The following is a 12,782-nucleotide window of genomic DNA, read 5'->3' on the forward strand; positions in this document are numbered from 1 at the left end:
AAAAAAAAAATAGATAACAGCATTCATAACAAAAAATTTCTTATAATGACATAAAAGGCAGACAACCAGAACAGAAACTGCAAAACAGACTACGTTGCCTGATTGCCATGTCATGATTTTTATAATTGATATTTTCCAACAGACTGCAAAACTCTATAAAATGCAGATGGCTGTCACGTTGTACTAGGTTCTACTAGTTAGAGATCCCGCGCTTTGCTGCGGGTAGTATAATTGCACTCACGTTGTATAACTATCCTCTAATGGTTTCAACTCCACATTCTTAGCAGGTTTCAACTCCATATCTTTTGCTGGTTCCCATTTCACCACCTTAGCTGGTTCCAACTCCGCATCTATGGCTGGTTCCTTATTCACAGCAGTTGTTGGTTTTCACTCCACATCCTTTTAAGTTACTGCTTTCACGTCCTCACAAAGGGTCACCTAATTAGCTAAGACAAAGTAAGAAGCAGTAGAAGGGAATAAGAATAGATACCAGTTGAATATGTAGCAAGTAATGATAAGTTTGCAGATAAATAGAGAAAGAAAAAAAATAGTTCTTGAGATAACCATATTAGAAACTTAAACAAAGTTCAGGTTATGAAGAGCTCTCTAACAAAACCTAAACTAAAGGCTAATCATTCAAGGAAAATTCAATGCCCATAACAAGGGAGCTGTATGTTCAAGTTCCATGAGTAGTAACTGAACTAAAAGTTTGAAGTGTATCCAGCAGGAATCAAACCATAGTAGTCATACAGCTAGACCTGACTCTTCCAAATAATATAAGGAATCAACAGTGCATGTCATGTGTATAATGTAAGGAAGGGGAGAATCATCAAGGTGGTTCAAATGTATGTTAAAAAACAACAAAAACAATGTGTTTCCCAAATATGTGATGATCACCAGCAATAAAATCTCAGCCATTTATTTATTCATTTATAAGCAACAAAATCTCCTGATTTCAATTATACAAACACTACCTGCATATCCACAGTCAAACTCAAATCTTTCTACTTTGTTTAATGACTGCTCCAGTCTCACTTTAAAATTTTTCAATGCATTAAATTTAGAATGTAGATGCCCGAGCATGGTAGTATATGCAGGGAACACAAATTGGAAAGTTCAGACGAAAGCAACATTTAAACTACAATACGCATGGCAATGAAACAAAAAACATAACTGATTTCCAGGAGCTGTTTCAAACTGGAAAAGCTTCACCAAAATCTGTTATATTAGAGACATAGAGAGAGTAGCCATACATCCAATGCTCTTATTTACAATTGGTGTGGTCTTGAGTTCCTTACACCTGCATCAAAGTAGATGGCCTCCATGCCATATCTGTGCTGTACATAAAAGATCAAGGCAATAAAGTCAAAAATAGAGACAATAGAAGCCCATAAACCAATGACAATATGAGTTACTGATGCATAGAAACAGAAACACAATTAACCACATATAAACCAGAGTAGAACTTACTCAAAAAACTAAGTGTCTAGGGTGAACACCCCGTCTGAGACATTGCTTCTAAACGAAGAAGTGCCCCTAGCCCAATTAGATATCCTTTTGAAATGCTTGCAGAAACAATTCAAGAAATTCAGAGGGGTGTGTATATTTAATTGGTGAATTAACCAGTGCAAAAATGGATGGCTCTTTTGAGTCGGTAACCATCTTTAGAATCAAAGATTAAATTCAAGGTACTGCAAAGCATTGAATTGCAGGGCATACCTCTACGATTGGATTGGCCGGATTGGGTGGAGAGTAGAGGAGAGTCGGAAAGAGAAGGACTTTGATTCCGATTGGGTTAAGTTGGCGGAAGATGGAAACCTTGCATATAATGAAAATCGTTCAAACGCAAAAACAGAATTGAATTCCAAAACCTAACCCTATCCCAATCAATCTCGTCAACCAAAAAAAAAGCGAGCTTCCGACTGATCATTCTCGGGGAACTCTTTCTGGAGAACCGGATCGAACATATTGGCGTCACTGGATCCAGAAGAGCTCACCATTTCCTTATCAAATTCGCAGAAGATAAGACCCTCGCGTAAATCAAAAGCGTTTTCAAATCCAATAACAGAATATGAATCCAAACCTTATCCCTAAGACAATCAATCTCGATCTCTCTCTTAAAACTCTCACCTAATTTAGGAACCAAATTAGCTCTTGCCCAAACCAATTTTAGAGACCAAATTAGGGAAGAGTTTGAGTTTTGTCTCTGAACTGAAGGCTTCCCTTTACTCCATAGTGCCTTTTCCTACTTCCTCTTGTTCATCACCTTCAATTGTTAGTATAGAACTAAACTGAAAAGGACAGAGAATGTAAACGACAAAATAGTACAATATCATTTCTCCATATCATCTAAAACAAAAGATGAATATAGATAGCAGCTGCCAACAAATAGGCTATCTTAGTTTAATGTAAACTTGGTTACAGCTGCTGCTGGAGCATTTTCCAAAAAATAGTTGTTCTAGTTGCTCCGGGTGTATATATGCAAAAGGTGTTAGTCTATCAAAAGTTGGCCATGGAGTCTCTCCAAACACATTGCTTGCTGCAGTTCTATCTATACAAAAAGTGGTGCAAGAATTGCAATGACATGCTGCTTCAGTCGTTTTTCTGCTTGCTGAGTTGTGCAGCACAAATAGTAATTCAGCAAGGAATAAAATTTAGAAAAGGAGACTGATACAGTAAGCACTGACCAGGATCACACTGCTTATAAAATTTCTTCAAAATCTGCAAACAAAAATCGAGAGCAAGGAAAATTCATACTCAATTTCCAAAAATTTACAAAGAGCAGGAAATTGATGGGAAATGTTGGGAGAGAAATACCGGTTGTGAGGGCCTAACCAAGTCCGAAAACAATTATGTGTCCTTATCTGTCACAATTACAATAAATACGAGATATGGTTACAATTAGTGTTAATAGCCCATCAACAATTTTTTGTATAAATGGTAATTTTGGTTAGTGAATACCTGACTTTCTAAGACAACATCGACCCCATTCTTAGCATGTTGCAGTTTCTGTAACATGGTATTAAGTGCAGATCCTACATCTCCTTCTTTGTAGGCGGTTATCAAGTAGGTGGGCATTTCTATTACTTGCTGCAACAATCATCAAATCTCATTAGTGGATTATTAGTAGTGACGGTTCCTGTAAAAGAAGGCACTTTTAAACTCACATGGTGGTGACACTACAATATCATCCATGACGCCTTTAAACCAATCAAAGAAACCTTTTACTCAGCTTTCACAATGAATTACTGGAAACAAATAGAGCTTGTTTGATAATTAAATGTGGCAAAAATGGAGGGGTAGAAAATAGCATGTTGAAACAGTATCCATAACACGACCACATGAAAGAATGGAACTGAAAATTTGTGCTCTCAAGTAAGACGGTTAGAAAGAGAAGCTACAAAAACTGGAAGGGACAGATACATAAGCTGTAATGTGCAGTCATACACTCTAGTACCTTAACAACAAGGGATTTTTGTTGGATTGAAGAAAAGAGAAGTTTATAATCCCATTTCATATTTGTGCAAAAATCTACAATGTACAAACTTTTAGACAAATACATGAAGCTCAGATCTTTTCCAAAGAGGGAAAATTAAGAGGCAAAAGCTCCGGAGTACTGCTACTTCCCAGATACACATCCCCTAATCTCTGTAAAAATTTAATCTTCACTCTACCCTTTTCTATTGAAAAAAAAAATGTGCATCTTCTTTCTCTGCTTCTCACACTATCTCTCTCTCTCTCTGTTGCTCATGTTTAACTCTTCGGAAACACTCACGAAAAAGAATTAAGCCAATATCATGTTCACAGTCAACATAGAAGAGCAAACAGGATATAACAAAACAAATAGGATTAAGCCAATATAGAAGAGCAAACAGGATATAACAAAACAAAAATTGATAAAAGTTTTTAAGTTAATTACCATCACTAAAGTTCAAATGCTATCCACAACTTCTGCTACTATTTTCTTTGGTTTTCAAGAACAGAGGAACTTTACTACTTCAAACCGAGAAAAAGAATACCACAAATGAAAAATAAGTAACAAAACCTGGCTTGGAAATTCTAATATCAGTGGCATGGCTCTAGTTTGTAGGATCTCTGACATCATTTCATAATATCAGTGGCACACTTAAATCCTACCACTAAAATATTACAATCAACCTGGTGATATGCATTGTCCGGTATGTCATCTTCAAGATTAACCAAGAGTCTATATGCTCACCTCTATCTGGAAGTAGAGTCCAAATCTAAGAAGAGCATATAAAAATAATAGAAAAATAAAAAATAAAAAATTTAAACTGCAGTCCACAACATTCGGACCTTGTTTTATTCTTTTCCTCTTACCTTTTTCAAATAATCAGAGATGGAACTTAAAATATTCATTCAAACATACCAGAAGCAAACAAAAGAAAAACTTGTTGTTCAAAATGATTAAATACTACAAAACATATTCATTCCAACTCACAAAGATAAATTTAAGGGCTAATTACTGTTTAGTACCCTGTGCTTTTGGTCCAACATCAATTTAGTCCCCCAACTTCCAATTTAATCAAAAACACCCCCACACTATTATTTCTCCATCCAATAGGTCCATTCGCCAAAAATCAGTCAATTTCAGCTGTTTTGGTGCTGACATGGCGATCCAACTCAGCCCAGGTGGGGCCCACATCAAGGCGAATTGACCAAACTGACCCTGGCTCTAATCTAACACATAGACGATCTCCCCAAATCCCATTACGGCTCCTGCCTCCCTCATTACGCGATCTGAAACCCTAAAGAAAGCCCCAAATCGCATCCCTTTGGAGAAACCCAAAATTTGGAGAACACCCAAGCAATAGATGGTTGGTGAAGAAGGAGAAGGCTATATATTGAAAGCGAAGCCCTAAAAACTAGAAGGAGACGGTCGATTGATAGCTGGAGAAGGTTTCGACATGGCTGATGGTGCGCTTGATGTTTGGATACCCAGAAAAACGGAGGATGGAGATGACATCCCTCATTACGGTGAGTGTGGGTTTAGTGTTTTGCATTACGGTGGTGAGGGATTAAATAATTTCTGGTTTAAGTTTTGAAATTTAGTGTTTCAATGTTTCGAAATTGGGGAAAAATGGTTTCTGGGTTTTGTTTGAATTCTTCCAACTTGGGAATAAGGTTTACGGTTTTAGAGTTTGGAATTTTTTAAAGGATTTGAAACTTTCAGAAATGGAAAAAAGGGGTTTGAGGTTAGGGTATGAGATATTTGAAATTTGAAACCTGGGTTTACAATTTCTGTTTCTGATATGGGTTTTAGAAGTTTAATCCCAGCATGCTTTACTGATATGGGAAAAAAGGGTTTGAGGTTAGGGTTTCAATCTGATCTGATATGGGTTTTAGAAGTTTTGAAATCTTCTAACTTACAGGTTGCAGAAACGTGCTTTAATCCCGACACAACAAAGTACAATATAAAACAACAAAGTTACCCTTTCCAGAAACATGGCTTTTCTATTCTGACTCCTGTTTTTGTCGCATATAGATTTAGCTTCTACTTTTTGTTTCATACTTATTGAATCACAATAATTGTGAACAATAGCCTGCAATTGTATACCACTAATACTTTTTAAAGTACGAATTGTTGTCTGTTTGTGAAGGATTGACCCTTAAAGTAGGAGATTAAAGTAAGGTGGTGCATGTGAAAGTTGTTGGGGATAATGAATGAGGGTTTTAATATTGTTGTAGTTATGGTTTTGATATAGTTGTTGTTGGATGTGGTCCTTCTTTGTCTTGTTTGCCCACTTAGCAGTGTTTTTATAAGTGTCCTATTGTTGGGTAATAACTGACAGGCTATTGTGTTTTTTTTTTCCATGCAGATGGCCCCGATTACTTCACAATGAAGATATATCATGGGGGTAACATACTTGGAAACAAGTACGTTGGTGGGAAGATATCCTTCTATGATTATGCTGACAAGGATAGGATGTCGTTGACTGAGTTAGATAACATGGTCCAAGGGTTGAACCCAGATTATGCAGGTACTAGGATTGATTATTGGTGGAGTATAGGAACAAAAGATGATGCTTTGACAAAAATAGATTCGGATGCGGATGTGTGCACTATGCTATGTTGTGTACCCGAAGTGAGATTGGTTGTTGTGTACTTGGATCATATTCATGAAGGTGATGAGAGCTCGGGTGAAGATGAAATCTATATATATCCAGCTGGTTTTGATATGTTTAGTCAGTCCGGATCTACTGGAGTTGTGATTGAAGAGCTCCCTGATGAGCCGAGAAAGAAGGCTACATGTGTGATTGAGGAGATTATTGAGGAACCAAAGCTGGCTATAGTCATCAGAGAACCTGAAGTCTCCATCCCAACTCAAGGCAGCAAAGTGGCTGAAACAGATCCAAAAGATAAGGGTAAAGGAAAGATGTACCCCGAGGTAGGTCCTGTAGCAAACAGTGTTGATGGTGTAAGTGGTCTAGATGAAGAGATGCTTGAAGATATAGATATTCTAGATTATATGCAATCATTTGGGTTCCATCCTGAACAAGAAGATGAAGTGGATAGCAGTGAGAGTGATGAGGATGATGAATACGTACCCGCTGCTGAAGATGATGAATATTATCAGTATGGTGTTGATGACGACGATTGGTTCGAGGAAGCTGATATAGGGTTTGAGGTTAATGACAATGGTGAATGGGTTGGACCAAGTAAAGAAGCTGTTCTGCCTTTGGAGATGGAAAGTGGGAAAGAGTTTGAAGATCATGAAGATATGTTTGGATCAGCCGAGTCCGATGAAGAGAGATTGCGGCCTGCTTTGGATTCTGATGGTGAAGAGGAAGTACCATTCCCTGAGTTTAATCCAGAAACAGATATGAAGGACCCGGTCTTCAAGAAAGGGATGATATTTGGCAGCGCTGCGATTTTGAGAGAGGCTATAAGGGAGAGGGCTATTAGAGATGGTTGGGAGGTATATTTTATCAAAAATGACCGGAAAAGGGTGAGGGCTATATGCAAGTCCCAAGACTGTCCATTCGAGCTCTATGCATCTAGGATGCAACATGAGGAATCTCTTATGATCAAGACTTATGAGCCGGAACACAAGTGCATGAGAGTCTTTGATAACAGCATGCTCAGTGCTAAGTATTTAACTAAGCGTTTCATGGAAAGGATCAAGCTGAACAGTGGCTGGAAGCCAGGTATCCATTCCAATCTCTTGGGAAATTTGTTTGGTTACTGTTTGTTGTGTAGTTTTCTAATTTTTTTGACAAGTTTGGTTGCTGCAAGTTCGAAATTATAGTGCCTTCCAATTCCTTGTTTCCATTTTTTTTTTGGTTTTTACAAATTTTGGTTGGTTGCAGCAAGTTGCAGGTGTTATATGATTTTGGCCATTCATAGGTTCTTATGTGAAAAGCTTGTTTCAACTGTACAGTTTTAGAGTGATTAAAACCTTCATGTTTGTATCAACTGTACAGTTTTAGAGTAATTAACCACCTAATGCTTCAGTTTTAGAGTGATTAAGCCTTCATGTTTGTATTTAGGTCTTCTTTTAGAGTAATTAACCAGCTACTGCTTCAGTTTTAAATGGTCCAGTTTTGTTTTGTTCAATTTTGGAAATGGTTTCTTGCTTGTTTTGCTTGCTTCAATGGTTGCCGATCCTTGTTTTGGTTTTTTTTTTTTTTTTCGGTTACAGAATCCTTGGCTCAAACTATGTCTTCAGAAGTTAGAGTAAGGGTCTCCAATCAGATAGCTTATCGAGTAAAGAAAGCAGCCCTTTTAGTGTTGGAGGGAACCATCATGGAGCAATATGCCAGACTTCGAGATTATGCGAATGAGCTGAAAAGGGTGGACCCTTCTACAACCGTTGACATAAAATGTGATTTCAGCAAGGGAGAGAGCCTTCCAATCTTCAAGAGGATGTATATCTGTCTTGGAGCTCTAAAAAATGGATTTAAAGCGGGATGTAGGTCTGTGATTGGGCTAGACGGTTGCCATTTGAGGTCTGCATATGGGGGTCAGCTCTTGACAGCTGTTGGCATTGATGCCAACAACACTTCATGGGTGATTGCCTACGCAATGGTGGAGATGGAAAGCAAAGACTAGTGGAGATGGTTCCTAGAGCTTCTGTGCAAAGACTTGAGTATACTTGAGGATGGAGCAGGTTGGACTTTCATCAGCGATAAGCAAAAGGGTTTAATCCCTGCCTTTGAAGAAGTAGTTCCATTGGCCAAGATTAGATTTTGTGCGCGCCATATGTGGACAAATTTTACGAAGCTGTTTCCGGGAAAGGTACTAAAGGATCAAATGTGGAAATGTGCAAAGTCAACTACACTTCCTTACTTTGCAAAGGAAATGGAGGAGATGAAGGCTTTGGATAATGAAGCGCACAAATGGATGGCACGTAAGTTTTCGAGTTTACAAAGTTGCTGATTTTTTTGTTTTTGTTTTTGTTTTTTTTTTTTGCTAAGTTGACCCATATCAAGACTAATGGTTGCTGCTGCTTGTTTTGTAGATAAGGATAGGCCTCCACAGCATTGGTGTAGAGCACACTTCGAGACTTGGTCGAAGTGTGACATTATGATCAACAACTTATGTGAAAGCTTCAACTCGTTCATTTTTGATGCTAGAGCAAAACCACCAGTGAGTATGTTCGAGGAAATGAGAGTGAAGCTAATGAAGAGAAACCAAATCAGAAAGGATAAGATGCAAGCAATGGTGGGAAATCTGTGCCCCAAGCCTAGAAAAGTACTAGAAAAGAACAAAATGAAGGCTGCTTCAGATTGCATTTCTATCGGGAATGGTGGTGACCAAGTGGAGGTGGAGACTTTTGAAGGAACAAAGAATGTGGTCAACCTTACGGCAAGGACCTGCACATGCCGAATGTGGGACTTAAGTGGTGTTCCATGCAAGCACGCGGTCTCAGCAATATACCACAACAGGGCAGATCCGGAAAACTTTGTTGCAGATTGCTACTTAAAAAAGACGTACCTTAACATTTACAGCAATTTGATCAAGCCGGTTAACGGAATGGAGATGTGGACTAGGAGTGAAGAACCACCAATTCTGCCTCCACAGTATTCTAGACAGCCCGGAAGGCCACGAACAAAGAGGATTAGAGATTTATCGGAGAAGTTGGCTGCACAGGGAACAAAGCTTGGAAGAGTTCAGCGGTCGTTGAAGTGTAGCAATTGTCAAAGAATTGGCCACAACGTGAAGACATGTCACCGACATCTTCCACCAAAAGATAAGCAAGCTGCAAATGTGAACAAGAAAAGGAAACTCAACAATGGAGAAGGAAGTTCATCTCAAAAAGCCCAGGTAATTTTTGATTTTTTTTTTCTGCATATGTTTAGTGTACTTTTTCAAATTATTTTGTTTATGGGCCAGCTTGTTTATGTTTCTGTGCAGCTTGTTTATGTTTCTGTTTTAAGGTTGATCCCATAATTTTTTTGCAGCCTAAACCTGGAAGAAAGCCACCATTGAGTAAGAATGACTTGAGGAAAAACCATCTAAAAGTGGTAGAATATCAAAGGGTATGAAACATGGATTTTGGCCCCGATTAACTTTGTATGGATTTGTTGATGAATAGGTCTGTGATTCGGCTAGTGATGCTTTGCTTTTGATATGTATGTGTTGAAAATTATATTCTTGTTTCTGATTTTTTTGTGAGTGTAGAAGAAGATGGCTGCATTGAAGGCATCTAGAAAAGCTGCGGCTGCTGCCCCTGCTAACTCTACCAAAGCTGCTGCTGACTCTACCAAAGCTGCTGCTGCCGCCACAAAATCCAAGTCCACCAAAGCTGCTGCTGCCACATCTACCTCAACAACCACGAGGCCTTCGACATCAAGTAAAGCATCAAAAGGCCAAACTCCAACACCTTCTAGATCATCTCAAAGGATTAGGCAGAATTCCAAGCACGGGGGAAAGTAGGAGGAAGTTTGGGGAATGATAAGCAAGCCCTAACATTTTTTGTGCAACCTTGGTGTATGCTACCTAGGTTGCTAGCTCTAATTTTTTGGGAGGATGATTAGAGCTATTTGAAATGCAAACATTAATTTGAGATGTTTTAAACATTTGGGCTGCTTATTTTGTTGGATTTAGAGAAAGTTTGATGTTGTTATAAGATCAAATGTAGAATTGGTGCTTCAAGTCAATAGCATGTTGGTTAAAAATGTAGATTTGTTCCTTTGAAGTACATGTTGTTACTTTGAACATTTACAGGTCAAATGTCATTACTTTGATAAGCCATTCTGCAAATACATTATTTTGGGGGGGAGGATACAACTTTACAAGTATTTAGGTCTTCTTTGGCGGGAAAATGGGCTGCTTAATAGAACTTGGAGCTGTGATAGATCCAGGGTCAGTTTGGTCAATTCGCCTTGATGTGGGCCCCACCTGGGCTGAATTGGATCGCCATGTCAGCACCAAAACAGCTGAAATTGACTGATTTTTGGCGAATGGACCTATTGGATGGAGAAATAATAGTGTGGGGGTGTTTTTGATTAAATTGGAAGTTGGGGGACTGAATTGATGTTGGACCAAAAGCACAGGGTACTAAACAGTAATTAGCCCTAAATTTAATCACTGTAAGCCAGAGATGGAACTTAAAATATTCATTCAAACATACCAGAAGCAAACAAAAGAAAAACTTGTTGTTCAAAATGATTAAATACTACAAAACATATTCATTCCAACTCACAAAGATAAATTTAATCACTGTAAGCCAGACTCAAACAGCAGATTAAGAAAGAAGAAGAATTTTATGTATAGCAATCAATCACTATAAACAATTACCTCTTCTCCTTGCACACCCCCTTCCAACAGGATCACTAAACTTCAATTCCACCGAGCAACCCAAAACAAACCCAAACTCAGATCCCTCTTCTTCTTCTCTCTAATCTACCCAAACTCCAACAATACCTGTCCTATCACAGTCTCTATCTATCTCTATGCCTTTTCTCAAACAAATCCAGATCGATCACTCCTTTTTTGCCTTTCAGTCTCTCTCTCTCTCTACACCAAAACAAATAGAAGATCTCAGAAGCAGCAATCGGAAAAAGAGCATCTTGCAATTGAAGGGCAAAGCCGCCATTTCACTGTTAAATGAACAGTAGCTAACTTCTGATATTGTGCAAGTAAATTACTTCACTTCTCGCATGAACAACAAAAAGTACCAGACGAGATAAGAGCTCTGACAAAATGATAAATGTACAAGGGAAAAGATTATTACTTAAATGCACTTTACATATCAAGGTAGTGAATAATCAAATATGCAGCCAGTAATCTAGAGAAGATATCAACTTAATGTTGATAAGGTGGAAGATTCTGGTGGTGATCTCACAGGAGAAGATAGGACTGGCTTTGGTGGCATTTGCAAGGCTTCAATGCTTCCTTCCAACATTTCAATCACTTTAGTCATGGATGGCCTATCAGATGGCCTTGTCTGTATGCACCACAATCCCACTAAGATCATCTTCCTCGCGATTTCCTTTTCCTCTTCGGTCTCTGCATTGAGCAACCCGAAATTGCTGCCCTGCTCAAGATGCTCATAAACCCAATTTGGAAAATAAATTTCACTGGTGCGGCTTACTCGAGCTTCAACATTCTTTCTTCCTCCAACCATCTCCAGAATCATCATTCCATAACTATAGACATCGGACTTGGCAGACACTCTTCCAAAGTTTCTGGAGAACACTTCTGGAGCTATATACCCTATTGTCCCTCTAGCATCCAACGTTGAAATAATGCTCTCCTTCCTTGTACAAAGTTTAGAAAGACCAAAGTCAGAAATCTTTGGGAAAAAGTTTTCATCCAAAAGGATATTATGTGGTTTTATGTCAAAGTGCAGGATTCGTGTGTTGCACCCACGGTGCAAGTACTCCAGCCCTCGAGCTATCCCGATAGAAATTTGAAAGAGTCCTTCCAATTCCAAGTGTGGAGTAGTTTTCAAAGGATTACTGTCTGTATATATGAACTTCTCAAGTGATCCATTGGGCATGAACTCATATATGAGCGCTTTTTTCTTACCTTCAAAGCAATATCCCAAAAGAGTGACAATATTAACATGGGAAGTTCTACTAATGCTTGCAACCTCATTAACAAAGTCCTCTCCATTCCCTTTGGATGCTTTAAGAACCTTCACAGCCACACAACAACCATTCAATAGCTTACCTTCGTACACATCACCATAACCGCCTTGACCTAGTTTATCTTTAAATGAGTTGGTCATTTTCCTTACATCCGAAAATTTGTATCTTTTTACTGCTAGAGGTCCAATGTTCTGAAAGAAGGCCTCGGCATCTTCATTGTCATTTTCACTAATCAGTGAAATACCACGGAAGAGAATAACAAACACTAAGATACCAGTTCCTGCAATAGTAGCGGCTGGCAGCCGAAAAATGAGATGTTTCAGGCATTAATGGTGATTCGTTGAACAATTTTATGCATTCTCAAGAAAGAAAGAAGTTGCAAACTTGCAATTGATAATTAGATGAATTTGTAAAATACCAAACAGCTGAAGTAAAAGGGGATTGCTGATATTACCTACGCCTATGACAACCTTCAATTTCCAGTTGAACTTAGTGTTTGCAAAAGTTAGCAATCAAAGAAGCAGCATTCTTAGAATATATAGGTATACAAACCTTAAATAAAAGTACTGAATATAAGCCTTGAAGATATCCACTCTCATCTATACTAAGTAACTAGAAAAAAGATAGCTGTTTAAACAAAATACTTCAACATAGAAAATGAGGAATCTTTACTATTATTTCTACAAATTTCAAGAACTACAATAAGTGAAAAATGTTACTAGA

General features: G+C 38.3%; 2 protein-coding genes and 1 long non-coding RNA gene across 8 annotated transcripts; 1 reads left to right on the forward strand and 2 right to left on the reverse strand.

Annotated features, from left to right (window-relative positions):
• Positions 1–22: 22 nt before the first annotated feature.
• On the reverse strand, positions 23–2,832 carry LOC133742308 (uncharacterized). 6 transcript variants are annotated; one of them, XR_009862499.1, is made up of 4 exons: positions 1,720–2,832; positions 1,471–1,554; positions 1,254–1,337; positions 23–446 (listed from the first exon to the last, which is right to left on the reverse strand). It is a non-coding gene; the product is annotated as an uncharacterized LOC133742308 (long non-coding RNA). The 6 variants fall into 6 exon arrangements; XR_009862500.1 differs by having other exon boundaries at positions 1,471–1,565; XR_009862503.1 differs by having other exon boundaries at positions 23–1,332.
• A 5,391-nt stretch (positions 2,833–8,223) lies between these two features.
• Positions 8,224–9,235, forward strand: LOC133745013 (uncharacterized). Its single transcript, XM_062173018.1, has 3 exons — positions 8,224–8,371; positions 8,483–9,044; positions 9,187–9,235. Exons 1-3 carry the CDS (start codon positions 8,224–8,226, stop codon positions 9,233–9,235), a joined length of 759 nt encoding a protein of 252 aa, XP_062029002.1.
• Positions 9,236–11,160: 1,925 nt separating this feature from the next.
• On the reverse strand, positions 11,161–12,324 carry LOC133742307 (LEAF RUST 10 DISEASE-RESISTANCE LOCUS RECEPTOR-LIKE PROTEIN KINASE-like 2.5). The gene has a single exon (XM_062169976.1). It carries the CDS (start codon positions 12,197–12,199, stop codon positions 11,267–11,269), a length of 933 nt encoding a protein of 310 aa, XP_062025960.1. The 5' UTR covers positions 12,200–12,324; the 3' UTR covers positions 11,161–11,266.
• Positions 12,325–12,782: the final 458 nt, after the last annotated feature.

The sequence above is a fragment of the Rosa rugosa genome, chromosome 4 (assembly GCF_958449725.1).
Source record: "Rosa rugosa chromosome 4, drRosRugo1.1, whole genome shotgun sequence".
Taxonomy (NCBI): domain Eukaryota; kingdom Viridiplantae; phylum Streptophyta; class Magnoliopsida; order Rosales; family Rosaceae; genus Rosa; species Rosa rugosa.

Coding starts and splice junctions, on each gene's coding strand:
- LOC133745013 (XM_062173018.1), top strand. CDS start 8,224: ATGTGGACAAATTTTACGAAGCTGTTTCCGGGAAAGGTACTAAAGGAT. Junction 8,372..8,482: donor AGCGCACAAATGGATGGCAC/GTAAGTTTTCGA, acceptor CTTGTTTTGTAG/ATAAGGATAGGCCTCCACAG. Junction 9,045..9,186: donor CCACCAATTCTGCCTCCACA/GTATTCTAGACA, acceptor CACAACGTGAAG/ACATGTCACCGACATCTTCC.
- LOC133742307 (XM_062169976.1), bottom strand. CDS start 12,199: ATGACCAACTCATTTAAAGATAAACTAGGTCAAGGCGGTTATGGTGAT.